Genomic DNA, 25,716 nt, shown 5'->3' with positions numbered 1-25,716 from the left:
TGAATTTCACAAATACAAACTGAAAATACAAGCCAAGAAATAACACGTGGGGTATGACTACTATATATTTGTACACAGTATATACTATATACATATATATCTCACTGCTTCAGAAAATGTGAAGTTATCTTAAAATAATTTAACAGTATTCACTCCAAACTGAGTATGAAAATAAGCATATGGTTAGTTATGTTCCTGTTTCCAAATGACTATCATAGTGTTTTGGGGCATGTTTTCTATAAAAGCTCTGCTGCCCCTTTCAGGTAAATGGAAACTTGAGGAAATAAATTCATTGTACACATATTTTTGAGGCCTAGAATGGGAATAAGTATACTATAACCGTCAAAGCAAGTTTTACAACATGTAAAATGATTAGAATGAAATATCATTTTTCAAATGAGACATTTTATACTCAATTTACATAGGAAAAAAGAGAAGGGATACAAATAATTATAAATGTCATGGGTTTCAGTGGGCTGTTCCATTAGGTTGAACCATGTCAAACTGCCAATATTCCACCATTTTTTACCTACAACAGCAGTTTTAACCTGATACCTTACACTCTGGTCTTCAACTTGCTGTTTAACTGTGGGCACGTCAGGTACAGATCTTTCGACAGCAATAAAAACGAGGTGATGGTGAATGTTGCATAACAACCTTACAGCAAGAATCAATAACTAAACGTTGATCCCCATTACTTGGAGTACTACAGAAATGTCTAAAATTAAGCTCAACTTAATCAATCACCCCAAATAACCTTTTCTTTCCTCCTAAAATGCCACCAAGCAGTTTTACCTCAGTGGGTTCAAGAGGACACTAAGCCATTGTGCTCGAGATTCAAGATAAAAGGTAACTTTGATAGCACTCTATATACAGCAATTGTATTTTAGTCGGGTTTCTTTTTCCTTCTAGATTTGATGAAGGATTTCTTTTTCATATGCAAAGAATAGACTCACACCTTTCGGCATAAGTAGACGAATCCGGTATTGATGCCGATCAGTGAAGGACGAGTTGCACAGACATAAGGTGAGTAACACGGGGGTAAAGACAAAGAGACAAAAGGAAACCCCCCACCTACACAGCCATGCTTAATGTGGCAGAGACTTCAAATGAGTGCTTTACACCCTCAGCCTGGCAACCTTTCACAGGTAAGCATGATGTTTGGAAGACAACAGTAAATGAAACAATCACTGCGATACGGTCACTAGAGCTTATTGTTTCCACTCTAGAGACCTTTGCAGAAGGAAAGAAACATTACACACAAGTCACGCTTTTAGGAACAAAGCATACAAAATGGAGAGTTATAATTTTAGAGCGTCACCTACCATGAGAGTTTTGAATGCTAGGATGGCTTTCAGAATATCCTGGTGATCGGGATGCGTGTCCTATTAAAGGAATACATTTTAAAACAATATTAAAGGAGAACAGAGCAGTGATTGCAGGGCTTAGGGGTGGGAGGAGGGTGTGGCTGCAAAGGGATCCAAAGAAGACATTTTGAGGGATGATGGAATTGTTCTGTATCAAGACAGTAGTGGTGGTAACTCGAATCTATACACATGTTAAAAGTCATAGACCTGTACCCCAAAAGAAAAAAGTTAGTTTTACCGTATGCTAACTTGAAGATTAAAAAATAAAACAGCATTTGAGCATTTGGAATCTCAGCACCTCTAATGATTAGGTGATGAAGAAATTAAGATGGCTGGGAACACATTATATATTTGGTAACAACATACTAGGTACAGTTATCGAGGCAAGAGTTCCCATTTGCCTTTTTGCTGTTATACCGTGGATAATTAATAATAATTATGTGGGGGGGCATCATTAGGTCATGTTGTTAGTAAATGACAAGAGGTAGGGAATTGTAGAAACAGAGTGGTGGTTAGAGAGAACTCAATCCAATCTCATTTCCTACACCGCCTCCATCTTCTTTCAGCAGACTCAACATGGCAGACGGGAAAAAATTCCAGGTCTCATACCATGTGCTCCTTCTTAAGCAAGCTGATTATATTTGGTCTGCAATTCCACGGTACTCACAACCCTGAAAAGTGGACAGGTTCAAAATGGCTTTGAGGGATCCACATCTGCATAACTGTTTATGAAGGGAAAGTAGGGCTCCTTGCGGGAGATGTCCAGCTAACCTCTGGAATTCAGCAGCAGTAAAAGGAAGACAAAATCTGCTGTTTGATCAGCTTTGGGTGATAAAATACAGAGCTGAGTGGACTAAGGGTCTGACCCAAGCCAAGAGCAGCACTGCTTCTGAAAAGAAAGGTTGTACTCCTTTATAAATGTATCCTTCTGCAAATCGGCTGATCGTTGAGAAGTTCAAGTTCCACTCTGCCATGAGCCAGCAGCCATACTCAGTGATCAGAAAGCTGGATAAAGTGTCTCACCAGATGGTGAACCTGTTCTCAGGATACGTATTATCTGATGGTGGGAAATGAAAGGCAGCCAAAGGCAGGTGACCACCAGCACCAGCGGAGGAGGAGAGGAAACGGGCTCTGAGACAAAAAGGGCCAGGACAGAGGATGCAAGCAGTGGGAGCACCTGGGATTTTATTTCCTCAAATGAAGTGTCTGTTTGCACTTCAGCACTGAGCAGTTCCAGAAACTGGGGCCACGCGTTTCTGGATTTTTGTGATAAACAAGGAGGGGCAAACCACAAACGGTTCGGTGAACAGGTTTAGCTTTTGGAAAGCCATCCAGAGGTCAACACCTTCCTGCAACCTTTCTCTTTAAAGATAATCAAACCCTTTCAAACCTCAAAACCTTTCCCCAGACACAGGAAGAACAAGTAGGGTAAACGCAGCTTCCCCCCTCGGGCCCTCCTCACCCATCCCCATCCCCCATGCTCCATCACACAAGAGCGGCTCGAGAAGCTACCCCTGCTGACGGGCTTCTAATAAAGAGGATTTGGGCTCTTGAGGCAACAATATTCAATCCTCAGGCCTCAGTGCAAATCTGAATATTTAGAAAAGGTGATAGCTATGCTACAGCTGTTGCAAGTACACTGTGCATTTTTAAACAAAAAATGTGAGGGGGCTTTGATGGAGATGTATGGCTGCGTAAACAGAGAAACTGAGACTGGACCCATTCATTCATCTTTAAAGAAACACCAGAATCTTCCATTGTAATCCAGAGTCATGAAGCTGAATGACCACAGTGCTCTAGGGATAAACATTCCTGTCTATAATGAAAAATGTTCTGTACATTTTCTGATGCTGTTCTGCTTTGTTTAGCTCCCACAAGAAAGCTGGTTCATATATCAGAGCAACAGAAGGTTTCTTGGTGGAAGATTTCTCTGTAGAACCACCATCTACAGATGAGAGGGCAGAAGTAAACCTAAGTCAACCAGTGAGCAGAGACTTGAGGAAGCAACAGGACCGGGGCTGGGAGAAGAGAGGGGAGGGAGAATGATCACGAATATTTAATAGTAAAGTATGGGTATCTTTCAGTTATTAGATGAATAAGTCCTGGGGATCTAATGTACAGCATGGTGACTATAGTCGATAATACTGTATTGTATACTTCAAAGTTGCTTAAAAAAAAGAAAAGAAAAGAAAAGATCTTGAAAGTTCTCACTAAAAAAAAAAGGTAGGTATGTGAGGTGATGGATGTGTTAATTAATGTGATTGTGGTCATGGTTTTACAATGTATGTATATTAAATCATCACATTGTACACCTTTAAAAAATCACGTTGTACAACCTAAATATATACAATTTTTATTGGCCAATCATACCTCAATAAAGCTGGAAAAAATAAGTAAAAATAAGTTAAAAAAAATCTTCAGAGGGGAAAAAAAAAAAGAATGTCCCATTCTTATTTTGCTGCATAAAGAGGAAAACTAAAAGCCCGGGAAGAGGGAAGACTGGATCAAGTAAATTTTGAAACCCGGGTTTTTTCTGAACTCCTCAGTAAGGCTAGTTTGGAGGCGGTACTGGCTGCTTCCTCCAGAGCAGAGGCTCATCCTTTGTACAGGAGCTTAAAATAGCTCGCCTTCCCTTACCTCCATATGCCGTTCCAACTCTTGCAAGAGAGTAACATACTTTTCCAGTCGCATGAAAGGTTTGCTGAGACTTGTTGTTAAAATGAGGATACCTGGGCTAGATGCACCTTGATTTTCCATAAATCGTTCCAGATCATCACTGGCAAAAGAACGAATATAGTTTTGTTACTGCTTAATATTCCATGTAAAGAGTTACCAACTGAACATAATTTTCCTGTATTTCACAGCATAGAAAACCAAATAAATTTTGGATCACCAGCACAAATGCTGTCCGACGCACTTCAACTCAATTCAATCAGCATGGCGCACAGCACTGGGCTACAGCGGTGAACCAGGCACTTATGATCCCTGGCTTTATTTTCTCATCCAACAATTATTTATTGAGCACCTACTAAGTGACAGGCTCTGTTCTCTGTTGGGAATACAGCCGTGAAGAAAACCAAAACCCCTGCCCTTAAGAAGCCTGCACCCAGAGGCATGGGGCATACAATCTATCATACGACCTCAACGTCAGGTTTGAAAAAATCTTTTCTTAGTCACTGCAAACATTCTAGTTATTGGCTGATGAGATGCCAAGGGGAGTAACTCACCAAGAGCTCCCTATCACTGGGACACCCACTTGTAATGAGCGAGAATCAAGTCCTAAATCCAGATAGCAGCATGTTTGCATGTCTAATCACTTAGCCTAGGATCTGAAAACAGTGCAGCAGCCTACCCAAATAACTCGGCTTTAAAAAAAAAGAAAAGACTGTAGGGAATTCCCTGGTGGGCCAGTGGTTGGGACTCTGCACTCTCACTGCCGTGGGCCCGGGTTCGATCCCTGGTAGGGGAACTAAGATCTCACAAGCCGCGAGGTGTGGCCAAAAAAAAAAAAAAAAAAAAGACTGTATTAATATCTTAGGAACCATGTTGTGCAAATGTCTAAGTCTAAGCCTGGGTTTTCTCTGCCCTTCAGCACCCTCTGGACTGTCTCCTTTCCACCAATAGGATACTGAGTCGTGGGGCTGCAAGATCATTTTAGTTTATATCTCTGCAACATAGAATTAAAGAAGGAAACCTGCCTTATCTCTTGACCCCTCTCCCTCCCTGCTCACCCACGCATATCTAATCCGTCACAAACCTTCTTGTGCCTGTTTATTCCTTTCCATTCCCACTGCCACTGACTCAGCTCAGGCCTTCATCTCTCTGGTCTAGTTCACTGCAATAGTCCAATGGACCCCCCAGCTTCCAGGATTTCCGGCTTGTGAAGCACCCTGCAAACCACCACTTAACTCCTGTTGCTTTCCTACTCAGGAACCTCCAATTGCCTGCAAGATCAAGTCTTAACTTTTTGGATTCCCACTGGCCCCACCAATCTTCTCATCCCTCTCCAAGAGGAACCCTCTACTACCAAATGATCTACTTATTCTCCTAGAACACATCTTCGACAGCGGTTCCCAACTGTGGCATGTTGCAAAAAGTTGTGTTGTGTTCAAAGAAACTTGCTATCAGTGAAAACCTACTAGGGGGTTTGGGGGTGTGGTGGGTTGCAGGTTACCCTATTATAGATACTCTCCCTCTTCTTGGCTTTTGCAAGCAGGAGAGAAAAAGACATCGTTTCAGCTGTTACACAGCAACCTTGAGTCACGCAGAATCACAGGGATGTCACGGAAGATAGATCTCATCTGAGTGGTCACATCTAACCATCAAGCCTACCTGTTTTATCAGTTTTTGCAGTCTTGCTCCAGCCAAGGGGAGGGAAGTGCCCTGGACTTGAAATCATAAAACAGATTCAGTGACCCTGATCAGTTACCAACCTCAGCTGACTCATTTGTAAAGCAGAGATAAAACCTACTTCCTACTAAAATTGTGAACCTTAAATATTGGGGTTTATAAGACTAAAATCTTTCATGCTAAGATCTCTGCATACATTTGTTCTTGTTTAATATTCACAACAACATTCCAACACAGGTGTTATCTTCATTTTACAGACGAGAAACATGAGACTCAGAAAGGGTGAGTGAAAGCAAGTAAATAGCTACATTAAGGTTCATACCCAGGTCTGCTGGAAATCACTACTGTCTGATGCTCGATGTGGAACACAGCAGTGGCATGGACCATCTCTGAGGTCTAAACCATGAAAAAAAGGAGGGTGGGAGCTGAGCTGACTTGAATGCAGGGAGAACTTCTAGAAGAAATAGTGTTTTGGACCTAGAGATTATCATACTAAGTGAAGTAAGTCAGACAGAGAAAGACAAATATCATATGATATCACTTATATGTGGAATCTGAAATATGATAGAAATGAACTTATTTACAAAACAGAAACAGACTCACAGACATAGAAAACAAACTTATGGTTACCAAAGGGGAAAGGGGGTGGGGAAGGGATAAATTAAGAGTTTGGGATTAACAGATACACACTACTATATATAAAATAGATAAACAACAAGGTCCTACTATATAGCACAGGGAACTATATTCAATATCCTGTAATAAATCATAATGGAAAAGAATATGAAAAAGAATATATATATGTATAACTGAATTACTTTGCTGTATACCTGAAACTAACACATTGTAAATCAAGTAGATTTCAATAAAAATTTTTAAAAAAGAAATAGTGCTTAATGCAAGCGACTAGGGAAACACAGGTTAACCTGCCTGTGGGTCAGATTTGGCTTAGACTAAAAAATGATCATCACATATAAAATATAATTAGGAAAATAACTCGAAGTTGGAGAGAGCATTTGAGTATGTAATTTTGAGAAAATCACTTTCCTAATTTCTTTTCAATTTGGTAAACAAGTCTTATTTTTTCCTTTCCATGAGTAAATAACTACCTGCATCCTCAACGTTCTACTCTAATTGATACAAGGGTTACAACAATTAAAAGCAAATGCTAACGTGTACTTTATTACTTACCATGCAGCATTCTAACTTCTACTTTCCATGCAGCATTCTAACTTCTAGGCTTGTTAAATATTACAAAAGAATTTAAAAATTTTTTTCAATATAACGTGAGATCACTATCTCAGAATAAAACACTGGCTATTAGGGAAAAAGTAACATTAGACTAGTGCAACAAAAGAACAAAACTGCCTTATAAAGCCACTGCCCATTATGATAAATAGATCCTCAAAGACACATTTTACTTAGCCAAATAAATTTAATGTACAAATTAATATCATACACAAATATAACATGCAAATATATGTCAGTATACCAAAACACAATCTGTCTTTCAAATGCAGCTTTTATGTTTTATACAGCCTGCTTGAAGTGCTTTTCAAGTTTAACAGGTTCTGTATATGTGATGTGATACCACAGAAGCAGTTTTCAATGTATGAATGTTGTTTGAAACTCAACATACCCTTAGAGAATGCATGGTGGATGGGGCTCTGGTATATTCTAGGTTGGGCTGGAAAACTGAAGAAAAGTGTCATACATTATAATAACACTACAGGGCTTAACCATCTCATATAACAGTGTTTCTGTAGAATCTTTGCATAGATTTCCACTTTGAACGATGGTAACTCTAACTAGAGCAGCTAGAAAAGGACCAGATTTTCCCCTCTTTTCGCCTCACTCTCTCGCCACCAGCCTTTCATGGGAATCACCGTGGTCTGGAATGGGGAGGTGAGGCACGAGGAACTGGGAGGCTGGGCGTGGCCAGTGGAAAATCCCCGGGATGCCGCTCACACTGGGTTGGGTGGATCTCACTTAGCCCTTTTTTCACTGATCCAGTCCCAGAGACTAGGCTGCCTGCTTCCTCCCCACCACTTTTTGTTTGTGGTCAGTCTCACTTGCTCCCTTCCCTGGTTCCTCAAAGACAGAACAGAATCTAGCCTCAGAATTTTTCCTATGTGCTTCGTCCCGGAAGCAAGTACACAGCTCTGAGTTTTTCTCAAAGTCTTCATTGCTGACAACAGTGGTAAACAGAGAGTGAATAAAACTAACAAGAGGAAAAGAACACGTGGTGTTTGTGGTAGTCGCCGCAATAGAGCCGGAAGTGAGGTCCAGATCTGCCTCGGTGCTAACTCTCTCCTCCTCTCCCCGCTCTGTCTTTTCACGCCGCCGGGTTCCTCTCCCTTGTGAAAAGGATGGATGCCACAACGAAGCACGGGAGAGAAGTGGGTATTTTTGTAAGGGTGAAGTTTCTCCCAGGAAGAAATAAGAGCCACAATAGCAAGCCAGAAGGGGAGAGAGAGGGGAAATCCCAAAAGACCTCACCCAGGGCCGAGCAAAAGACTGGGGCAGTCATTCAAATATATGTAAATATGGGGAACAAACATATCAAGATTGGGGTCTGCTTATATCTCCAAATTCAGATAATGCATCACTGCACTTTTCACAAGGCACCAACACACAGTCATACAATTTTCAGGCTGCGTCTGGTCTCACTGTCAATCGTCAACAAGCATTTCTAGTATGATACTGCTACCTGCCGGCCGAAATGAAGAAGTTCACCTAACTGGCTTGCTCTGACTCAGAGATTTTCCCGCCTCTAAGCGTCTACAGCTTTAGCAGAAATCCACCAATGTCCCTATTTCAGCTGAAACCTTCATATAAAACAGGATTTTAATCTGAATTTTCTGAGAATTTCACTCAAGTATGCTTTGCCTCTAGTATGTCAGCATAAATTACGACAAGATGCCTAGAAAATAGCTGAGATTATATTAGAAGCACCTCTGAGGATAACCCCAAGTATTTTAATTTAATTTTCATTCCTTACATGTAAATAAACCACTAAGGTAAAAATTCAGTTCTATGGGACTCCAGTGAGTCTTCCATCATTTCAAGGGATATTATAAAATTCTCCAAAAAAATCACTAATCATATATAAAATAGATAAACAACAAGGACCTACTGTATAGCACAGGGAACTATATTCAGTATCTTGTAATAACTTATAATGGAAAAGAATCTGAAAAAGAATATATATATATATACATAGATATATGTACACTGAATCACTTTGCTGTACACCTGAAACATTGTAAATAACTATACTTCAATTTAAAAAAATCACTAACCAAAATCAAGCAAACAGGGTATAATAATTTCCCCCCAAAGTTGAGAATCTTTCAATTAACTGTGCAACAAACTTTAAATCATAATGTTTGAAGGAATCTCTACTGTTATTTATACTTTAAACTCCTAACATGGGTGAATGCAGAGTCAGTAGTATTTTAGTACATAGAATTACAACAGAAAATTCTCTAAACACTACAAGTCTGCCATCTGAGGTACACCCTTTCTTTCTGGTATTTATCCAGAATTGCTGTTCTCAGATCAGAAGAAAAAGAATACATGCTCATATAAATGGCAAGCTAACATGATGGGATCTCTTTTCATTGGCATTAAGAAATTTACCCTTATCCACACAGGATGTTTACGTAGCCATCACAGGAAAAATGCCTCTGAACCATATTTTTCTTTATTGAAGATAAGTAGTGAAGTATGAAAACATTCCTGGAAATAATAAAAACCAATTCAGGACTGAGGTTCCCTCGGGGCAGGGAGGGAGGAGCAGGAAATATTGGAAAGTATACACAGGACTCCAATTGCAGCTACAATTTGATTCTTAAGCTGAATGGTGGGTACGTGGGTGTACTTTATTTTATCTCTGTTCTTTGTATGCTTGAAATATTGCATAATTTTTTTTCTAAAAAACAACGAGAAGCTGGTAGAAGACGAATAAAGCAGACATGGGAGGTGGCAGCAAGTACCTTGTGCTATATGCCGGGTACTTGGTGTACATTATTGCATTGAATCCTCACACCAGCCCTGCAAGGTAGGTGATTTTATCCTCATTTTACAAGTGAGGAAACTAAGGCTTAAAGATTAAGTGAATCCCCCTGGGTAACACAGCTTCTAAGTGGCAGAACTGTAAACTGAGACAATACAAAAGTGGGAAAAAGTTTTTAGGCTGACATCAAGGAGAGGCATGAAGGGGACGGTGGCATGAGATGCTATGTGGACCCATCCCCCGGGGAAACAAGCAGAGCTACTGGAACCTATAAAAACAACCATTTAAAGTCTCTAGCAAGTGTTCCAATGACATCTGGTAAATGAAGAAAACATTTATTCAAGAAAATATTCTAAAACTCAGTAAGAACAGGGAGAGCTTGGTATTTGAGCCATGACCTGCTCTCTCCCTCTCTCCCTCCTCCCTCCTCCTGGCTCAGTTTGCCAGAAGCCACTCCAGGCAAGTGTGGACAAGAGAGGGCTCCCTCTGCCCTCAACTCCCAACCCAAGGACACAATATCTCACTAGCGTATCTCAACTGCTTCAGCTCTGAGTTGAAGATGCTGAATGCCTAGTGAGTGTGGCTGAGAGGTTGGACGGAGAGGGAGGACGCAGGCTGAAAATACTGGCACCAAATTACCCTCACCCCAGCTCGCTTGCAGGGTAGAGGTTCTGTGCTGGGAAAGGTAAACAGAGAAGAACAGAGGCTACTGCCCTGCCCAGCACCCAGAGCAGTGGCTCAAAGATTTTGCCCAGGGGAAAGGCAGACAGACTATAGGAACAGTGAGCTTTCCTCAAAGGAATTGGTTCTAGTTGAAAAACAGTGTGGGGAAATTCAAGCCTAAGGTCTCTTGCAAAAGCAATGAAGATTTTGGTGGTAAGCAAATGAGAGAAGGCTGGTCCTCTTAATTAAGAACAACAAGCTACACAAGAGGCCAGCTAGGTCAGTAGAGAGAACCAGCAAATTTCAAAGACTTGTCTCAAAAAACTACCCCTAGAATAAAGAGCCCAGAAATAAACCCACAGGCCTACGGTCAATTAATCATTGACAAAGGAGGCAAGAATATACAATGGAGAAAAGACAGTCTCTTCTATAAGTGGTGTTGGTTAAGCTGGACAGCCGCACGTAAATCAATGAAGTCAGAACACTCCCTCACACCCTACAGAAAAATAAACTCAAAATGGCTTAAAGACTTAAATGTAAGACAGGACATCATAAAACTCCTAGAAGAGAACATAGGCAAAACATTCTCTGACATAAATTGTACTAATGTTTCCTGGGGTCAGTCTCCCAAGGCAATAGAAATAAAAGCAAAAATAAACAAATGGGACCTAATCAAACTTTAACCTTTTGCACAGCAAAGGAAACCATCAACAAAATGAAAAGACAACCTACAGACTGGGAGAAAATATTTGCAAACAATGTGACTGACAAGGGCTTAATTTCCAAAATATACAAACAGCTCATACAACTCAATATCAAAAAAACAAACAACCCAATCCAAAAATGGCCAGAAGACCTAAGTAGACACTTCTCCGAAGAAGACATACAGATGGCCAACAGGCACATGGAAAGATGCTCAACATCACTAATTATTAGAGAAATGCAAATCAAAACTACAATGAGGTATCACTTCACACAAACAGTAAATAAGAATGTTAATATAACAAATGCTATAAATATATCCTCACTCTCCTTTCTTCTCTCAGTTTCATTAATAGAAAATTAATAATAACGATGGCGGGTTTCCCTGGTGGTGCAGTGGTTGTGAATCAGCCTGCCAATGCAGGGGACATGGGTTTGAGCCCTGGTCCAGGAGGATCCCACGTGCCACGGAGCAACTAAGCCCGTGCGCCACAACTACTGAGTCCGCACTCTAGAGCCCGTGAGCCACAACTACTGAACCCGCGAGCCACAACTACTGAAGCCCGTGCGCCTAGAGCCTGTGCTCCGCAGCAAGAGAAACCACCTCAATGAGAAGCCTGCGCACCACAACAGAGTAGCCCCTGCTCTCAGCAACTAGAGAAAACCCACGTGCAGCAGCAAAGACCCAATGCAGCCAAAAATTAAATAAATGAATAAATAAATTTAAAATAATAATAATGATGGCAATGTATTATTGGGTTCATAACATATAGACATAACGTGTATAACAACAGTAGCACAAAAAGGAAAGTGGAAATAGAGGTATACTAGGAGTAACATTTTTATATCTCACTAGAATTAAGTTACTGTAAACATGAAGCAGATTCAGACAAGATATATATATGGAAAGCCTCAAAGCAAACACTAAAAACATAATTCATGGGGGTGGGAGCAGGGATTGACTGGAATGGGCATAAGGGATCTTCTGTGACAGAAATGTTCTTAAGTTGGATTGTGGTGATGGTTGCACAACCCTATACATTTATTAAAGGTAAGTTAAACAAATTGCTTAAAAAGTAAAATAAAATAAAATAATGCAAAAACCCATAAAAGGACATTGGGTTTCAGCTCTGACATCCAAAGAGCTTAGAAATTATTATTACCATCCTCGCAACAAGAAAAACACTGAACAAACTGAAAATCAATTACTTTTCTTAGATCCACTGAGAATTGAGATCACAGGGAAAACCACCACCCCCAAATCTAGAAAGACAGGCAAACACAAAGAATTAGAACTGAGATCAACTTCCCTGAGGAGAAGCCACTGGAGCCAGTAACTGGTAGGACCACTCAAATGGAAACTGTGATGAACTGCAAGAGTCTGAGCGCGGACTAGCTTGACAATTAAAAACTCCCAGGGGGCTTCCCTGGTGGCGCAGCGGTTGAGAGTCTGCCTGCTGATGCAGGGGACACGGGTTCGTGCCCCCATCCGGGAAGATCCCACATGCCGCGGAGTGGCTGGGTCCGTGAACCAGGGCCGCTGAGCCTGTGCGTCCGGAGCCTGTACTCCGCAACGGGAGAGGCCACAACAGTGAGAGGTCCGCGTACCGGGAAAAAAAAAAAAAAAAAAAGCATCTGCCTGCCAATGCAGGGGACATGGGTTCAATCCCTGGTCCCGGAAGATCCCACATGCCGCAGAGCAACTAAGCCTGTGTGCCGCAACTACTGAGCCCACATGCCACAACTACTGATGCCTGCGTGCCTAGAGCCCATGCTGTGCAACAAGAGAAGCCACCACAATGAGAAGCCCACGCACCACAATGAAGAGTAGCCTCCGCTTGCCACAACTAGAGAAAGCAATGAAGACCCAACGCAGCCAAAAATTAATTAATTTAAAAACAAAAAAACAAAAAAACCTCCCAACAAAGAAAAGCCCAGGACCAGATGGCTTCACTGGTGAATTCTATAAAACATTTAAAAATGAATTAACACTAGGGACTTCCCTGGTGGTCCAGTGGTTAAAACTCCACGCTTACACCACAGGGGGTGTGGGTTTGATCCCTGGTCAGGGAACTAAGATCCCACGTGCCCCATGGCACGGCCAAAAAATAAATAAATAAATTTTTTTTAAAAAAATGAATTAACACCAATCCTCCTCAAACTCTTCCAAAATAATTAAAGAGATAGAAACACTTTCAAACTCATTTTATGAGACCAGCATTACCCTGATACAAGAGCCAGAGAAAGACACCACAAGAAAAGAAAACTATAGGCCAATATCCTGATGAATATAGATGCCAAAGTCCTCAACAAAATACTAGCAAACCAAATGTAATAGCACACTGAAGGCATCATACACCATGACCAGTGGGAAATATACCTAGGATGCAAGGATGATTTGACATACAAAAATCAATCAATGTGATACATCACACTCAAAGGGAAAAAGATAAAAATCATATGATCATCTCAATAGATGCAGAAAAAGCATCTGACAAAAATCCAACATCCTTTCATGATAAAAACAAAAATGCTCAACTAATTAAGAATAGAAGGAAATTGCCTCAACATAAGAAGGCAATATACGAAAAGCACATCATACTCAATGGTGAAAAACAGAGCTTTTTCCTCTAAGATCAGGAACAAGGCACAGATGCCCACTTTGGTCACTTCTATTCAACACAGTACTGGATGTCCTAGCCAGATAGGCAAGAAAGAAAAATAAAAGGCATCCAAACGGGAAAGGAAGAAGTAAAATGATCTCTGTTCACAGATGACATGATTTTATATGTAGAAAACCCTAAAGACTCCACAAAAAAACTGGTAAAACTAATAAACGAATTCAGTAAATTTGCAGGATCCAAAATTAACATACAGAAATCAGTTGCATTTCTATACATTAACAATGAACTATCCAAAAAAATACAGAAAGAAAGAAAGAAGGAAAGAAATCTCATTTATTGATACAATAGCATCCAAAGAATAAAATACTTAGTACTAAACTTAACCAAGGAGACCAAAGACTTGTACACTGAAAATTACAAAACATTGATGAAAAAAATTAAAGAAGGAACAAACAAGTGTAAAGACATCCCATGTTCACAGATCAGAAGAGTTTATACTGTTAAAAATGTCCAGACGTCAAAAGTGATCTACAGATTCAATGCAATTCCTATAAATCCTCAATGGCATTTTTTTTTTTTACAGGAACAGAAAAAAACAATCCCAGAATTCATATGGAACCAAAATGAACCCCAAATAACAAAGTTGGAGGTTTCACACTTCCTTATTCCAAAACATATTACAAATCTACAGTAATTAAAACAGTATGGTTGGCACAAAGAAAGACACTAGATCAACGGAACAAATTAGAAAGCCTAGAAATAAATCTATGTATATATGTTTAGTTGATCTTTGACAACGGTGCCAAGAATATATAATGAGAAAAAAACAGTCTTCAACAAATGGTACTGGGAAAACTGAATATGCACATGCAAAAAAAAAAAAAAAGAAGAAACTGGAACCTTACCTCACACCACACACAAAAATCAACTCAAAATGGATTCAAGACTTAAACATAAAACCTGAAGCTCTAAAATTCCTGGAAGTAAACAGGAGAAATGCTTCCAAACATTGGTCTTGGCAATGATTTCTTGAATATGATACCAAGAGCACAGTTAACAAAATGAAAAATAGGCAGGTGGAACTACATCAAACTAAAAGGATTTTTCACAGCAAAGGAAACAATCAGCAAAGTGAAAAGGCAACCTATGAAAAGGAAAAAATGTTTACAAATCATATATTTGATAAGGGTCTAATCTCCAAAAAAAATAAGGAACTCCTACAACTCAATAGTAAAGATACTAATAACCTAACTTAGAAGTGGGCAAAGTAACAAACACATGAAAGGATGCTCAACATCACTAATCATAAGAGAAATGCAAATCAAAAGCACAATGAGGTATCACCTCACACCAGTCAGAATGGCCATCATCAAAAAATCTACAAACAATAAATGCTGGAGAGGGTGTGGAGAAAAGGGAACACTCTTGCACTGTTGGTGGGAATGTAAATTGGTACAGCCACTATGGAGAACAGTATGGAGGTTCCTTAAAAAACTACAAATAGAACTACCATACGACCCAGCAATCCCACTACTGGGCATATACCCCGAGAAAACCATAATTCATAAAGAGTCATGTACCAAAATGTTCACTGCAGCTCTATTTACAATAGCCAGGACATGGAAGCAACCTAAGTGTCCACTGACAGATGAATGGATAAAGAAGATGTGGCACATATATACAATGGAATATTACTCAGCCATAAAGAGAAACAAAATTGAGTTATTTGTAGTGAGGTGGATGGACCTAGAGCCTGTCATACAGAGTGAAGTAAGTCAGAAAGAGAAAAACAAATACCATATGCTAACACATATATACGGAATCTAAAAAAAGAAAAAAAAATGGTCATGAAGAACCTAGGGGCAGGGCAGGAATAAAGATGCAGACCTACTAGAGAATGGGCTTGAGGACATGGGGAGGGGGAAGGGTAAGCTGGGACAAAGTGAGAGAGTGGCATGTACATATATACACTACCAAATGTAAAACAGATAGCTAGTGGGAAGCAGCTGCATAGCACAGGGAGATCACCTTGGTGCTTTGTGACCACCTAGAGGGGTGGGATAGGGAGGGTGGGAGGGAGGGAGACATAAGAGGGAAGAGATACGGGGATATATGTGTATGTATAGCTGATTCACTTTGTTATAAACCAGAAACTAACACACCATTGATAAGCAATTATACTTCAATAAAGATGTTAAAAAAAAAGAAGAGGGCTTCCCTGGTGGCGCAGTGGTTGGGAGTCCGCCTGCCGATGCAGGGGACACGGGTTCGTGCCCTGCTCCGGGAGGATCCCACATGCCGCAGAGCAGCTGGGCCCATGAGCCATGGCTGCTGAGCCTGCGCGTCCAGAGCCTGTCCTCTGCAGCAGGAGAGGCCACAGCAGTGAGAGGCCCACGTACCACACACACACACACACAAAAAAAAAAAAAGTGGGCAAAGGACTTGAATAGACATTTTTCCTAAGAAGACATACAAATGATACATGAAAAGATGCTCAACAACACTAATCATCAGGGAAGTGCAAATCAAAACCACAGTGATATTTTATAATAACTATAAAAGAAGTATAACCTTTAAAAATTGTGAATCACTATATTGTACACCTGTAACTTATATAATATTGTACAGAAACTATACTTCAATTAAATATTACATTAGTATTTGTTTGAGGAAAAGAGATACATGACCCCTACTACATGAGACTGTATACATTTAAGTAGAGAAGTGTAATAGTTACTGTAAACACACACACACACACACACACACACACACACACACACGCGCACACACACACACACACACACATACAATGAGACATCCCCTCACATCTGATTAGGATGGCCATTATCCAAAAATAAATAAATAAATAAAGACAAATGTTGGCAAAGATGTGAAGAAGTTGGAACCTCTGTGCATTGTTGGTGGGAATGTAAATTGGTGCAGCCACAGTGGAAACAGTATGGAAGTTCCTCAAAACACTGAAAATAGAACTACCATTTAATCCAGCAATCCAACTTTTGGTTATTTATCTAAATAAACTGAAATCAAGGTCTCAAAGAGACATTTGCATTCCCACAGCCAAGTCGTGAAACAACATAAATGGCCATTGCTGAATGAATGGATAAAGAAATGTGGTATGCACATGCATACCTCTTTAAAGAGAAGGAAATCGTGTCATATGTGAAAACATGGATGAACTCTGAGGACATCATGCTATTTACCACAATAAAAATAGAAGGAAAAAAAGTGGAGGCAAAATGAAACTTCCTTAGGCAAATAAAAACTGAGGGAAACTGTCACCAGTAGACCTCCTATCAAATATTGTTAAAATAAGTATTTCAGAGAGAAGGAAACTTGGACCCACATGAAAAGGAAGAGTGTCAGAGAATAATAAATGCAGTTAAAATAAAATCTTTTTTCTTATTCTTAATAGATCTAATAGATACCTGTTCAAAGTAATAAAAGCAACAGTATATTGAGTGATTTTATGTTATGGATACATGAAATGAATGAGAACAATAAGAGATGAGGGGAAAAAATTTAGAATACTCTGTTATAAGGTACCTGCATTACCTGTGAAATGGTAAGTGTTATGTGAAAGTGCTGTTAGGTTAGTTGTAAATGGATATTACAAACTCTAGGGAAATCACTAAAATTTTTTTCAGAAAAAGACAAAGAGAAGAAGAGAAAATGAAATCATATAAAATGTTTAACTAAAACCAGAGAATGCAGGACTTCCCTAGCAGTCCAGTGGTTAAGACTCCGCGCTTCCACTGCAGGGGGCAGAGGTTCAATCCCTGGTTGAGGAACTAAGATCCCACATGCCGGGTGTCACAGTCAAAATTAAAAATAATAATAATAATAAAACCACAGAAGGCAGTAAAAGGGGGGCAGTAAAGAAAGAACAAGGGAAATTAATAGAAAATGGTTACAAACATTTTAGATATTAATCCAACTATAACTATAGTCACTTTAAATATGAATGGTCCAAATATGTCAGTTAAAGGACAGAGATTCTCAAAGTGGATTAAAAAAGCAAGACTCAATTATATATTGTCTACAAGACACAGACGGATTATAAGCAAAGGTATGGAAAATGAAATATTAACAGCAATCAAAAGATAGCTGGATTAGCTATATTAATTTCAGAAAAAGCTGACATCAGAACATGGAAAACTATCAGGGATAAAGAGAGAGAATTACAGAAAGATACAAGGGCCATTTCTCCAACAAGACAAAGCAATCCTTAACATGAATGCACCTAACAACAGAACATCAAAATACATGAGGCAAAAAAAAAAAGTGATAGGACTTCCCTGGTGGTGCAGTGGTTAAGAATCCACCTGCCCACCAGTCCCCTCCACCAGGAAGCCTACACAAGCCCCTGAACCAACCTTATCCACTGGGGGCAGACACCAAGAACAATGGGAACTATGAACCTGTAGCCTGCGAAAAGGAGACCCCAAACACAGTAAATTAAGCAAAATGAGAAGACAGAGAAATACACAGCAGATGAAGGAGCAAGGTATAAACGCACCAGACCGAACAAATGAAGAGGAAATAGGCAGTCTACCTGAAAAAGAATTCAGAGTAATGACAGTAAAGATGATCCAAAATCTTGGAAATAGAATGGAGGAAATAAAAGAAACATTTAACAAGGACCTAGAAGAACTAAACAGCAAACACACACTGATGAACAACACAATAAATGAAATTAAAAATTATCTAGAAGAAATCAATAGCAGAATAAATAAGGCAGAAGAGCAGATAAGGGACCTGGAAGATAAAATAGTGGAAATAACTACCACAGAGCAGAACAAAGAAAAGAGAATGAAAAGAATTGAGGACAGTCTCAGAGACCTCTGGAACAACATTAAACGTACCAACATTCGAATTATAGGGGTCACAGAAGATGAAGAGAAAAAGAAAGGGTCTGAGAAAATATTTGAAGAGATTACAGTAGAAAACTTCCCTAACATGGGAAAGGAAATAATCAATTAAGTCCAGGAAGCACAGAGAGTCCCATACAGGATAAATCCAAGGAGAAACACGCCAAGACACATGTTAATCAAGCTATCAAAAAATAAATACAAAGAAAAAATATGAAAAGCAGCAAGAGAAAAGCAACCAATAACATACAAGGGAATCCCCATAAGGTTAACAGCTGATCTTTCAGCAGAAACTCTACAAGCCAGAAGGCAGTAGCAGGACATATTTAAAGTGATGAAAGGGAAAAATCTACAACCAAGATGACTCTACCCAGCAAGGATCTCATTCAGATTCGATGGAGAAATTAAAATCTTTACAGACAGGCAAAAGCTAAGAGAATTCAGAACCACCAAACCAGCTTTACAACAAATGCTAAAGGAACTTCTCTAGGCAGGAAACACAAGAAGAGGAAAAGACCTACAACAACAAACCCAAAACAATTAAGAAAATGGTAATAGGAACATACATATCGATAACTACCTAAAATGTAAATGGATTAAATGCTCCAATCAAAAGACATAGACTGGCTGAATGGATACAAAAGCAAGACCCGTACACATGCTGTGTACAAGAGACCCACTTCACATGTAGGGACAACCTAATATATTAACAACCACTGAGTTCTACACTTTAAAATGGTGGATTTATGGTATGTGAATCATATCTCAGTAATGAATCAAGTAACCCAATTTAACAATAGGCGAAGGATCTGAATAGACATTTCCCCAAATGAAGGTACACCAATTACCAATAAAGCACATGAAAGATGCTCAACATCATTAGTCATTAGGGAAATGCAAATCAATATCAAAATGAGATATCGTCACTTCATACCCTCTAGAACGGCTATAATCAAAAAGACTGATGATAACAAATGTTGGTGAGGATGTGGAGAAATGAAACCGCCATAAATTCCTAGTAGGAATATAAATTGGTGTAGCCACTTTGGAAAACATTCTCACAGTTCCTCTAAAAGTGAAACATAGAGTTACCGTATGACCCAGCAATTTCACTCCTACGTATCTACCCAAGAGAAATGAAAACATAGGTCTACGCAACGACTTGTACATGAATCTTCATAGTAGCACCATTGACAGTCCATATGTCCACAAACTGGTGAATGGAAGAACAATATGCGGTATCCATACAATGAAATATTTTTCATTGTATGTACGGCAATTTAAAAAAACAATGTACTGTTAAGTGCAACAACATGGATGAACCTTGAAAACATTATGCTGAGTGAAAGAAGGCAGACACAAAAGGCCATATGTTGTGTGATTCCACTTAAATGAAATGTTCAGAATAAGCAAATCCATAGTGACATAAAGTATTTTAGTGGTTGCCTTGGGCTGGCAATGGGGAGTGACAGCTAATGAGTATAGGTTTGTTTGGAGAATGATGAAAATCTTCTAAAATTGATTGTGGTGATGGTTGCACAACTCTGAATATACTAAAAATCATTTAACTGTACACTTTAAATGGGTGAATTGTATGGTATGTGAATTATATCTCAATAAAGTTACTATATTAAAAAAGAAACGGTAAAATTTTATTTCTTAAGCTGGGTGGTGGGTACATGGGTGCTCATTTTATGATAATTCTTTAAGTTTGCATTTAGATTATTCACTTTGTAGGTGAAATACATGTGTTAATAAAAACATTTTTTTTAGAAGTCTGACAGACCTGGATTCTAATTCTGGCTCAACCACTTAACAGCTATGAGTACTTGGGCAGATTACTTAACCTTCTAATGTCTCATCTGTAAAGCAGAGATGATGGTAATAATAGTAACTCCCTCGTAGGCTTTTACATCATGTGCCTGGCACATTGTCAGTGTTATTTTTAGCTCTAAGCAGTTGAGCCACTTGCCTAAATAATCCAGAGTCATGGCTTCTCTTTCTTTAAACTCCAACTTCCATATTTGCTATGCCACAAGAGTTCACAACTTTCATCCGGGAAGTAAAATTCACCTTCAAGTAGGACCCACTGAATTCTACCTTCAAAATGCCCTTACATAACAGCTCTATAAAGTCAATCAAGCTCCTAATGAACCAGGACAAAGCCAAAGTTTCCATCACTTCTGAGGTTGTTGTCACCCACTGTTCCAGCCTGGGTCTGGGAGTACAAGTCAAATTAAGAGAAGAATAATCTTTTCAGTCTTAAGCAGCCTCCAGAATCATGTCGGTTCTGAATCTAGTCTCCGAGTTCAGTCATAAGAGACTCTGTGTGTTGGTCTTCCTATTGTCCCACCTGGATTCCTAGCACATAGCTTCAAAGTCCAAACTGTGTCTTCAAGCCTATCCTACAGAATTCTGGCCCAGATGAATGTATCAGTGAATGTGTCAAGGGTGAGTCGTCAGAGTGTAAGGAAGGGTAGGAGAGATGTGAGCTTATCTGGGTCCCTTGTAAGGACTCTTAAAGGAGATACTGTGCTGCTGTTCTCCATGAATCTGAAACGATTTATATTCATGTATAATTGTCATCAGAGACCTTTGCTTAGAGTACCTGACACCCAGTTCACAGGGTTAGTTTCCTTCCACCTTTCCCTGCTGACACCTGCCTTTTAGCCATATTACTACTTGAGACTTCCTCTACCAGACAAAGGGAGAGTGAAAAAGAGATGAACCTAGGCAGCTTAGCTCTGCAGCAACTTGGATAAAACATTCACTGGGATGGGGAAGGCTAAACCATTGGCTCTGAATAGAATTTTACTTCAAGAAAGCCTTCCCTGACCCTTCGTTCACTCCACACTTTGATACCATGTTCAAAGTCTCACAGCTTCCTTTTAATTACCCTTTTCTAATACAACATGTTTACAACATTTAATTTCATGTCTATTTCTCTCAAGAGTCTATGCTCCATGAGGGAAGGGACCTTCTCTTCCTTGTTCACTACTGTATCCCCATCAACTACTATAGGACCTTGCACATAGTAGGTGCTCAATAAATTATTTGTTGCATGAATGGACAATAAATCCATATAACAATGAATCAATTTCTGGTATGATGAATGGGGATAATCAAGAGTTCAGTGGGAGATCTTGGATTTCCAAATGAGGTAGTCCTGGGAAAGGATATCATTGCAAAGCAGCTTTTTGGGGGAAATGTTAATGATTTACCTGTGCTGGGTGAGTACATTTACAGCTGAAGGATGATTTGCACAGTAAGCCAGATACATAGATTTAAAATGAGGCATGAGGTTCAGTAGACAGCCACCTACTTTGTGTTGGTTTTCTGGAAACCTGTAAGCAAAACAGGTGAAACACAGAATGTAAAATAGGAAACGGGATAAAGGAAGATGATTCCAATTAAACCTGGCAACACGCAAACCTGATGAATTCTTTTGCCAAAGTTAAAAAGAAACTTCTATATTATAACCATTTTATCTATGAAATGCGAGTTCTTGGCCACTGTTTTAAACTCTAGCCACCAAACATAGTTCCAATATATAGGGTCAGATACTTATTTGGAATTACTAGGGTTTTTTAAGATACTTATTCAAATTATAATATTCAAATTTAGCCGGGCACACGAAATATACTCTTGACTAATTTGCATGAAGTTCAAGTACAGACAAAACTAACTGAATCCAAAAATGGCACATCACAAAGGAGTATTATGTAGTCTTGGTGGCCTGGTGTTGCTAGGCGAGGTGACATCCAGATGTTTAGAATTACATGGCATCCATTTTAGTTTGCAGAAAAATCAAAAACACACAAGAAAGAAAAAAAATTACTCGGAATTCCACCATTCAGAGATATCTATTATAACAATGTTGGCATATTCCTTGGACTCTCTTCTACATGTTTCCATATAAAATGAAAAGCAAAGATTACAAATCTAAATAGTAATATGCTCTTCTCACTTAGTCACCATCTTTCCATACCAATAATATGGCTCCCACTGCATTTGCAGTGGTTCCTCAGGTCTCTTTACAGGGGGTTCTCACCAGCTTCGTCCCTGGACAACCACCCGTGTCTCATTAAGCTCAAGAAACAGGCAATTGCCCCAAATTCCCTATAGACGACGAAAGTCACCAATTCTCCGAGATCCACTACTTGGAAAACGAATCTTGCTCCAGAAACATATTGCCTGATGATCATCACAGTTCATTCTGCACTTCAACGAGCTAGCTAGCCATCAATGATGCGTTGTGGTTCACATAAAGATATTACTTGGGGCTTCCTTGGTGGCGCAGTGGTTGACAGTCTGCCTGTCGATGCAGGGGACGTGGGTTCGCTCCCCGGTCTGGGAAGAGCCCAAATGCCACGGAGCGGCTGAGCCCGTGAGCCATGGCTGCTGAGCCTGCGCGTCCGGAGCCTGTGCTCCGCAACGGGAGAGGCCGCAACAGTGAGAGGCCAGCGTACCGCAAAAAAAAAAAAAAATTACTTAGAAAAGTAATCTGCAATGTACAAAAGAAAAATATCTAATCGATGACAAAGGCATCATCCATGGTCGATTTAGACCTTATTTGTCAATATGATTTTTAAATAAAGTGAAAAATAACGGACCAGATGTAGAGTCCTGATAAGCAACTAGTGGGTTGACTCTGTGAGTACCACCACCTAGTAGATTTTCTCTGTACTGGGGCAATTTATCAAAGTTGGAATAAATGTATAAATGCATAATAACTGCATAAATATCAAGTGCCCCTATCTAAGACAACAGTTAAAAGAAAACAAAACACACCAAAAAACTCAATGTGGCCAGCTATCCTGGTGGCGACGTGCGACACTTACTTTGAACATTCTTCCAAGGCTTGGCAGAGCGTCTGTTGAAACGTGCATACTTCCTCGAAGTTTCCCAATAAAGATGTAAATTCCACAGTACTCAGACTGAAAAAAATATATATGTAGTTTCAGTGAAGAGAACTTGGGGATGACTCTAGTTATCTATCTCTAGTCTAGTTAGCTGATAGTTTGCCAGTAACTGGCAAATGGGAGCAGGGAAGCAATCCCTATATTTTAACTTTAGGTTTTTAATTGACACCAACTCTGTGATCTCAAGCAACTTTCTAAAGCTTCTTTCCTTGATTTCCCTTTTCCATAACAAGAATAATGATCCTAAAGAAAATGAGTGTTTGTAAGGGACATTTAGGTATTTTACAAAGCAAGGAGTAAATGAATAACAAGTGCTTAACATCTAAGCATCTACAGAGAACAGATTGGTGGTCGCCAAAGGGGGGGGAGGGGGGTGGAATGGGGGTCAAAAGGTTCAAGCTTCTAGTTATAAAATAAGTAAGTCATAGGGATGTAATGTACAGCGTAGTGACCATAGTTAATAATACTGTACTGCATAGTGGAAAGAGTCGCTGAGAGAGGAGATCTTAAAAGTTCTCATCACAAGAAAAAAATTTTTGTAACTGTGTGTGATGATGAATGTTAACTAGATTTATTGTGGTGATCATTTCACAATATATACAAATATAGAATCATTACACTGTACACCTGAAATTAATATAATGTTATATGTCAAATACATCTCAAAAAAACATCTAAGTATCTAAATGGGTAGAATACATCAGAGCTGGGAATAAGTGTAAAAACTTTTGAATACTCTCCTCTAGAGGAGCTGGGAAAGTTCATTGAAAGACATTACATGTGCTATTCATAAATCAACTAAAGGAAATCTTGAGCGGAAATAGGAGGGAAGAAAATAGTACTGATGTGTTTGTTTGCCTTTGGAATGGAATGGAGTCAAACACAAACTGAACCATTTTAATCCAGTGCCTCTGTACTAAGAATTTTCTCATCCTTTCTTCCCCTACCAAATAATAGGTGATAAAAACAAGAGCCAGCACTAATACAGCGCTTAACACTGAGGTAATCATTTTACAAATAACAACTCGTCTTAACCTTACAACAACTTTATGAGGTAGGTACTATTGCTGTCTCTGTTTTACACATAGGGAAATCCAGGCACAGAGAGGTTAAAGCAAATCAGCCAAAGTCCCAAATCCAGTGAATGGTGAAGCCAGAATTTGAACCCAAACATTCTAGCTCCAGAGTCCATGCTCCTAACCACTTTTTTTTTTTTTTGCGGTACGCGGACCTCTCACTCTTGCGACCTCTCCCGCTGCGGAGCACAGGCTCCGGACGCGCAGGCTCAGCGGCCATGGCTCACGGGCCCAGCCGCTCCGCGGCCTGTGGGATCTTCCCGGACCGGGGCACGAACCCGTGTCCCCTGCATCGGCAGGCGGACTCTCAACCACTGCGCCACCAGGGAAGCCCCTAACCACTTGTTGAGAGAAAACTTTTCTGAAGATTTACTTAAAAGGCCAGTGTCTGCCACATGTTCTTTCTCCTTAATAATACAAGGGGAGGGTTTCCAGGAGAGTAATTTTTGCTGACAAAGAAAAGGAAGACCCAAAAAGACGTTACCAGTAACCCCTAGAGTATAAAAAGCACCCAGTTCCTCTGCTCTGATGCCCTCCTGAACCACAAGCTGGAAAACCCCTCTCATGGGTATCAAAAGTGAAACCCTTTAGCCAGCTTCCCTGGCTGCTGTTCCCCCATAGCAGCAAGAACCTGACTGGGAGCTTATCTGGACCTTCCAGGATCAAACAATAAACAGTCCCCTTTGCTCAAATCACTTTGGGGTCTACAAGGCAGAACCAATGGGAAGTGACTAGAACTGCATTTTGAATTTCCTTGGGAACAGTGCAGTTCTGACTCGGGTCTCTCATCTCCTCTGCCGTGGCTCTTTTCTTTTCCTTTGACTATTTCTTGATTGCTAATCAGTCACTCCTCCATTTGAAATCTTACCATCTTTGCTGCCAGGGTTACCACTTCAGTTCCCCTCTCCTCCTCTGCCTGTCACCTCTAGAACACGGAACCACATTTTACTCGGTGGCAGGAGTTGCAGTGGGTTGAGTCTGGCCACTGACTGACTGTGTGATGGGCAGGACAGTGAGCCTCTCTGGACTTTGTTTTTTTTTTTATTTATTCAATGAGGATAGTCATTTCTTCCAGGGCACTAGACCCAATGATTCACTGAGGTTC

The 25,716-nt window shown here is 39.9% G+C and overlaps 1 protein-coding gene across 14 annotated transcripts in view; it reads right to left on the bottom strand.

Annotated features, from left to right (window-relative positions):
• ARHGEF6 (Rac/Cdc42 guanine nucleotide exchange factor 6) overlaps nt 1-25,716 on the bottom strand; it is a 119,114-nt gene that overhangs the window by 20,141 nt on the left and 73,257 nt on the right. For 13 of the 14 annotated variants that reach the window (XM_067723840.1, XM_067723847.1, XM_067723841.1 and 10 more), the window contains 4 exons: nt 23,455-23,550; nt 21,835-21,957; nt 4,005-4,143; nt 1,326-1,385 (listed from right to left, as the gene is read on the bottom strand). In XM_067723840.1, coding sequence (XP_067579941.1) covers nt 1,326-1,385; nt 4,005-4,143; nt 21,835-21,957; nt 23,455-23,550 — 418 coding nt within the window. The remainder of the gene's footprint in view (nt 1-1,325; nt 1,386-4,004; nt 4,144-21,834; nt 21,958-23,454; nt 23,551-25,716) is intronic. The other variant, XM_067723842.1, reaches the window with a different exon arrangement.

This window comes from Pseudorca crassidens, chromosome X, assembly GCF_039906515.1.
Source record: "Pseudorca crassidens isolate mPseCra1 chromosome X, mPseCra1.hap1, whole genome shotgun sequence".
Classification (NCBI taxonomy): domain Eukaryota; kingdom Metazoa; phylum Chordata; class Mammalia; order Artiodactyla; family Delphinidae; genus Pseudorca; species Pseudorca crassidens.
Note: the sequence above shows the minus strand (reverse complement) of the source record. Positions and strands in the feature narration are given on the sequence as shown.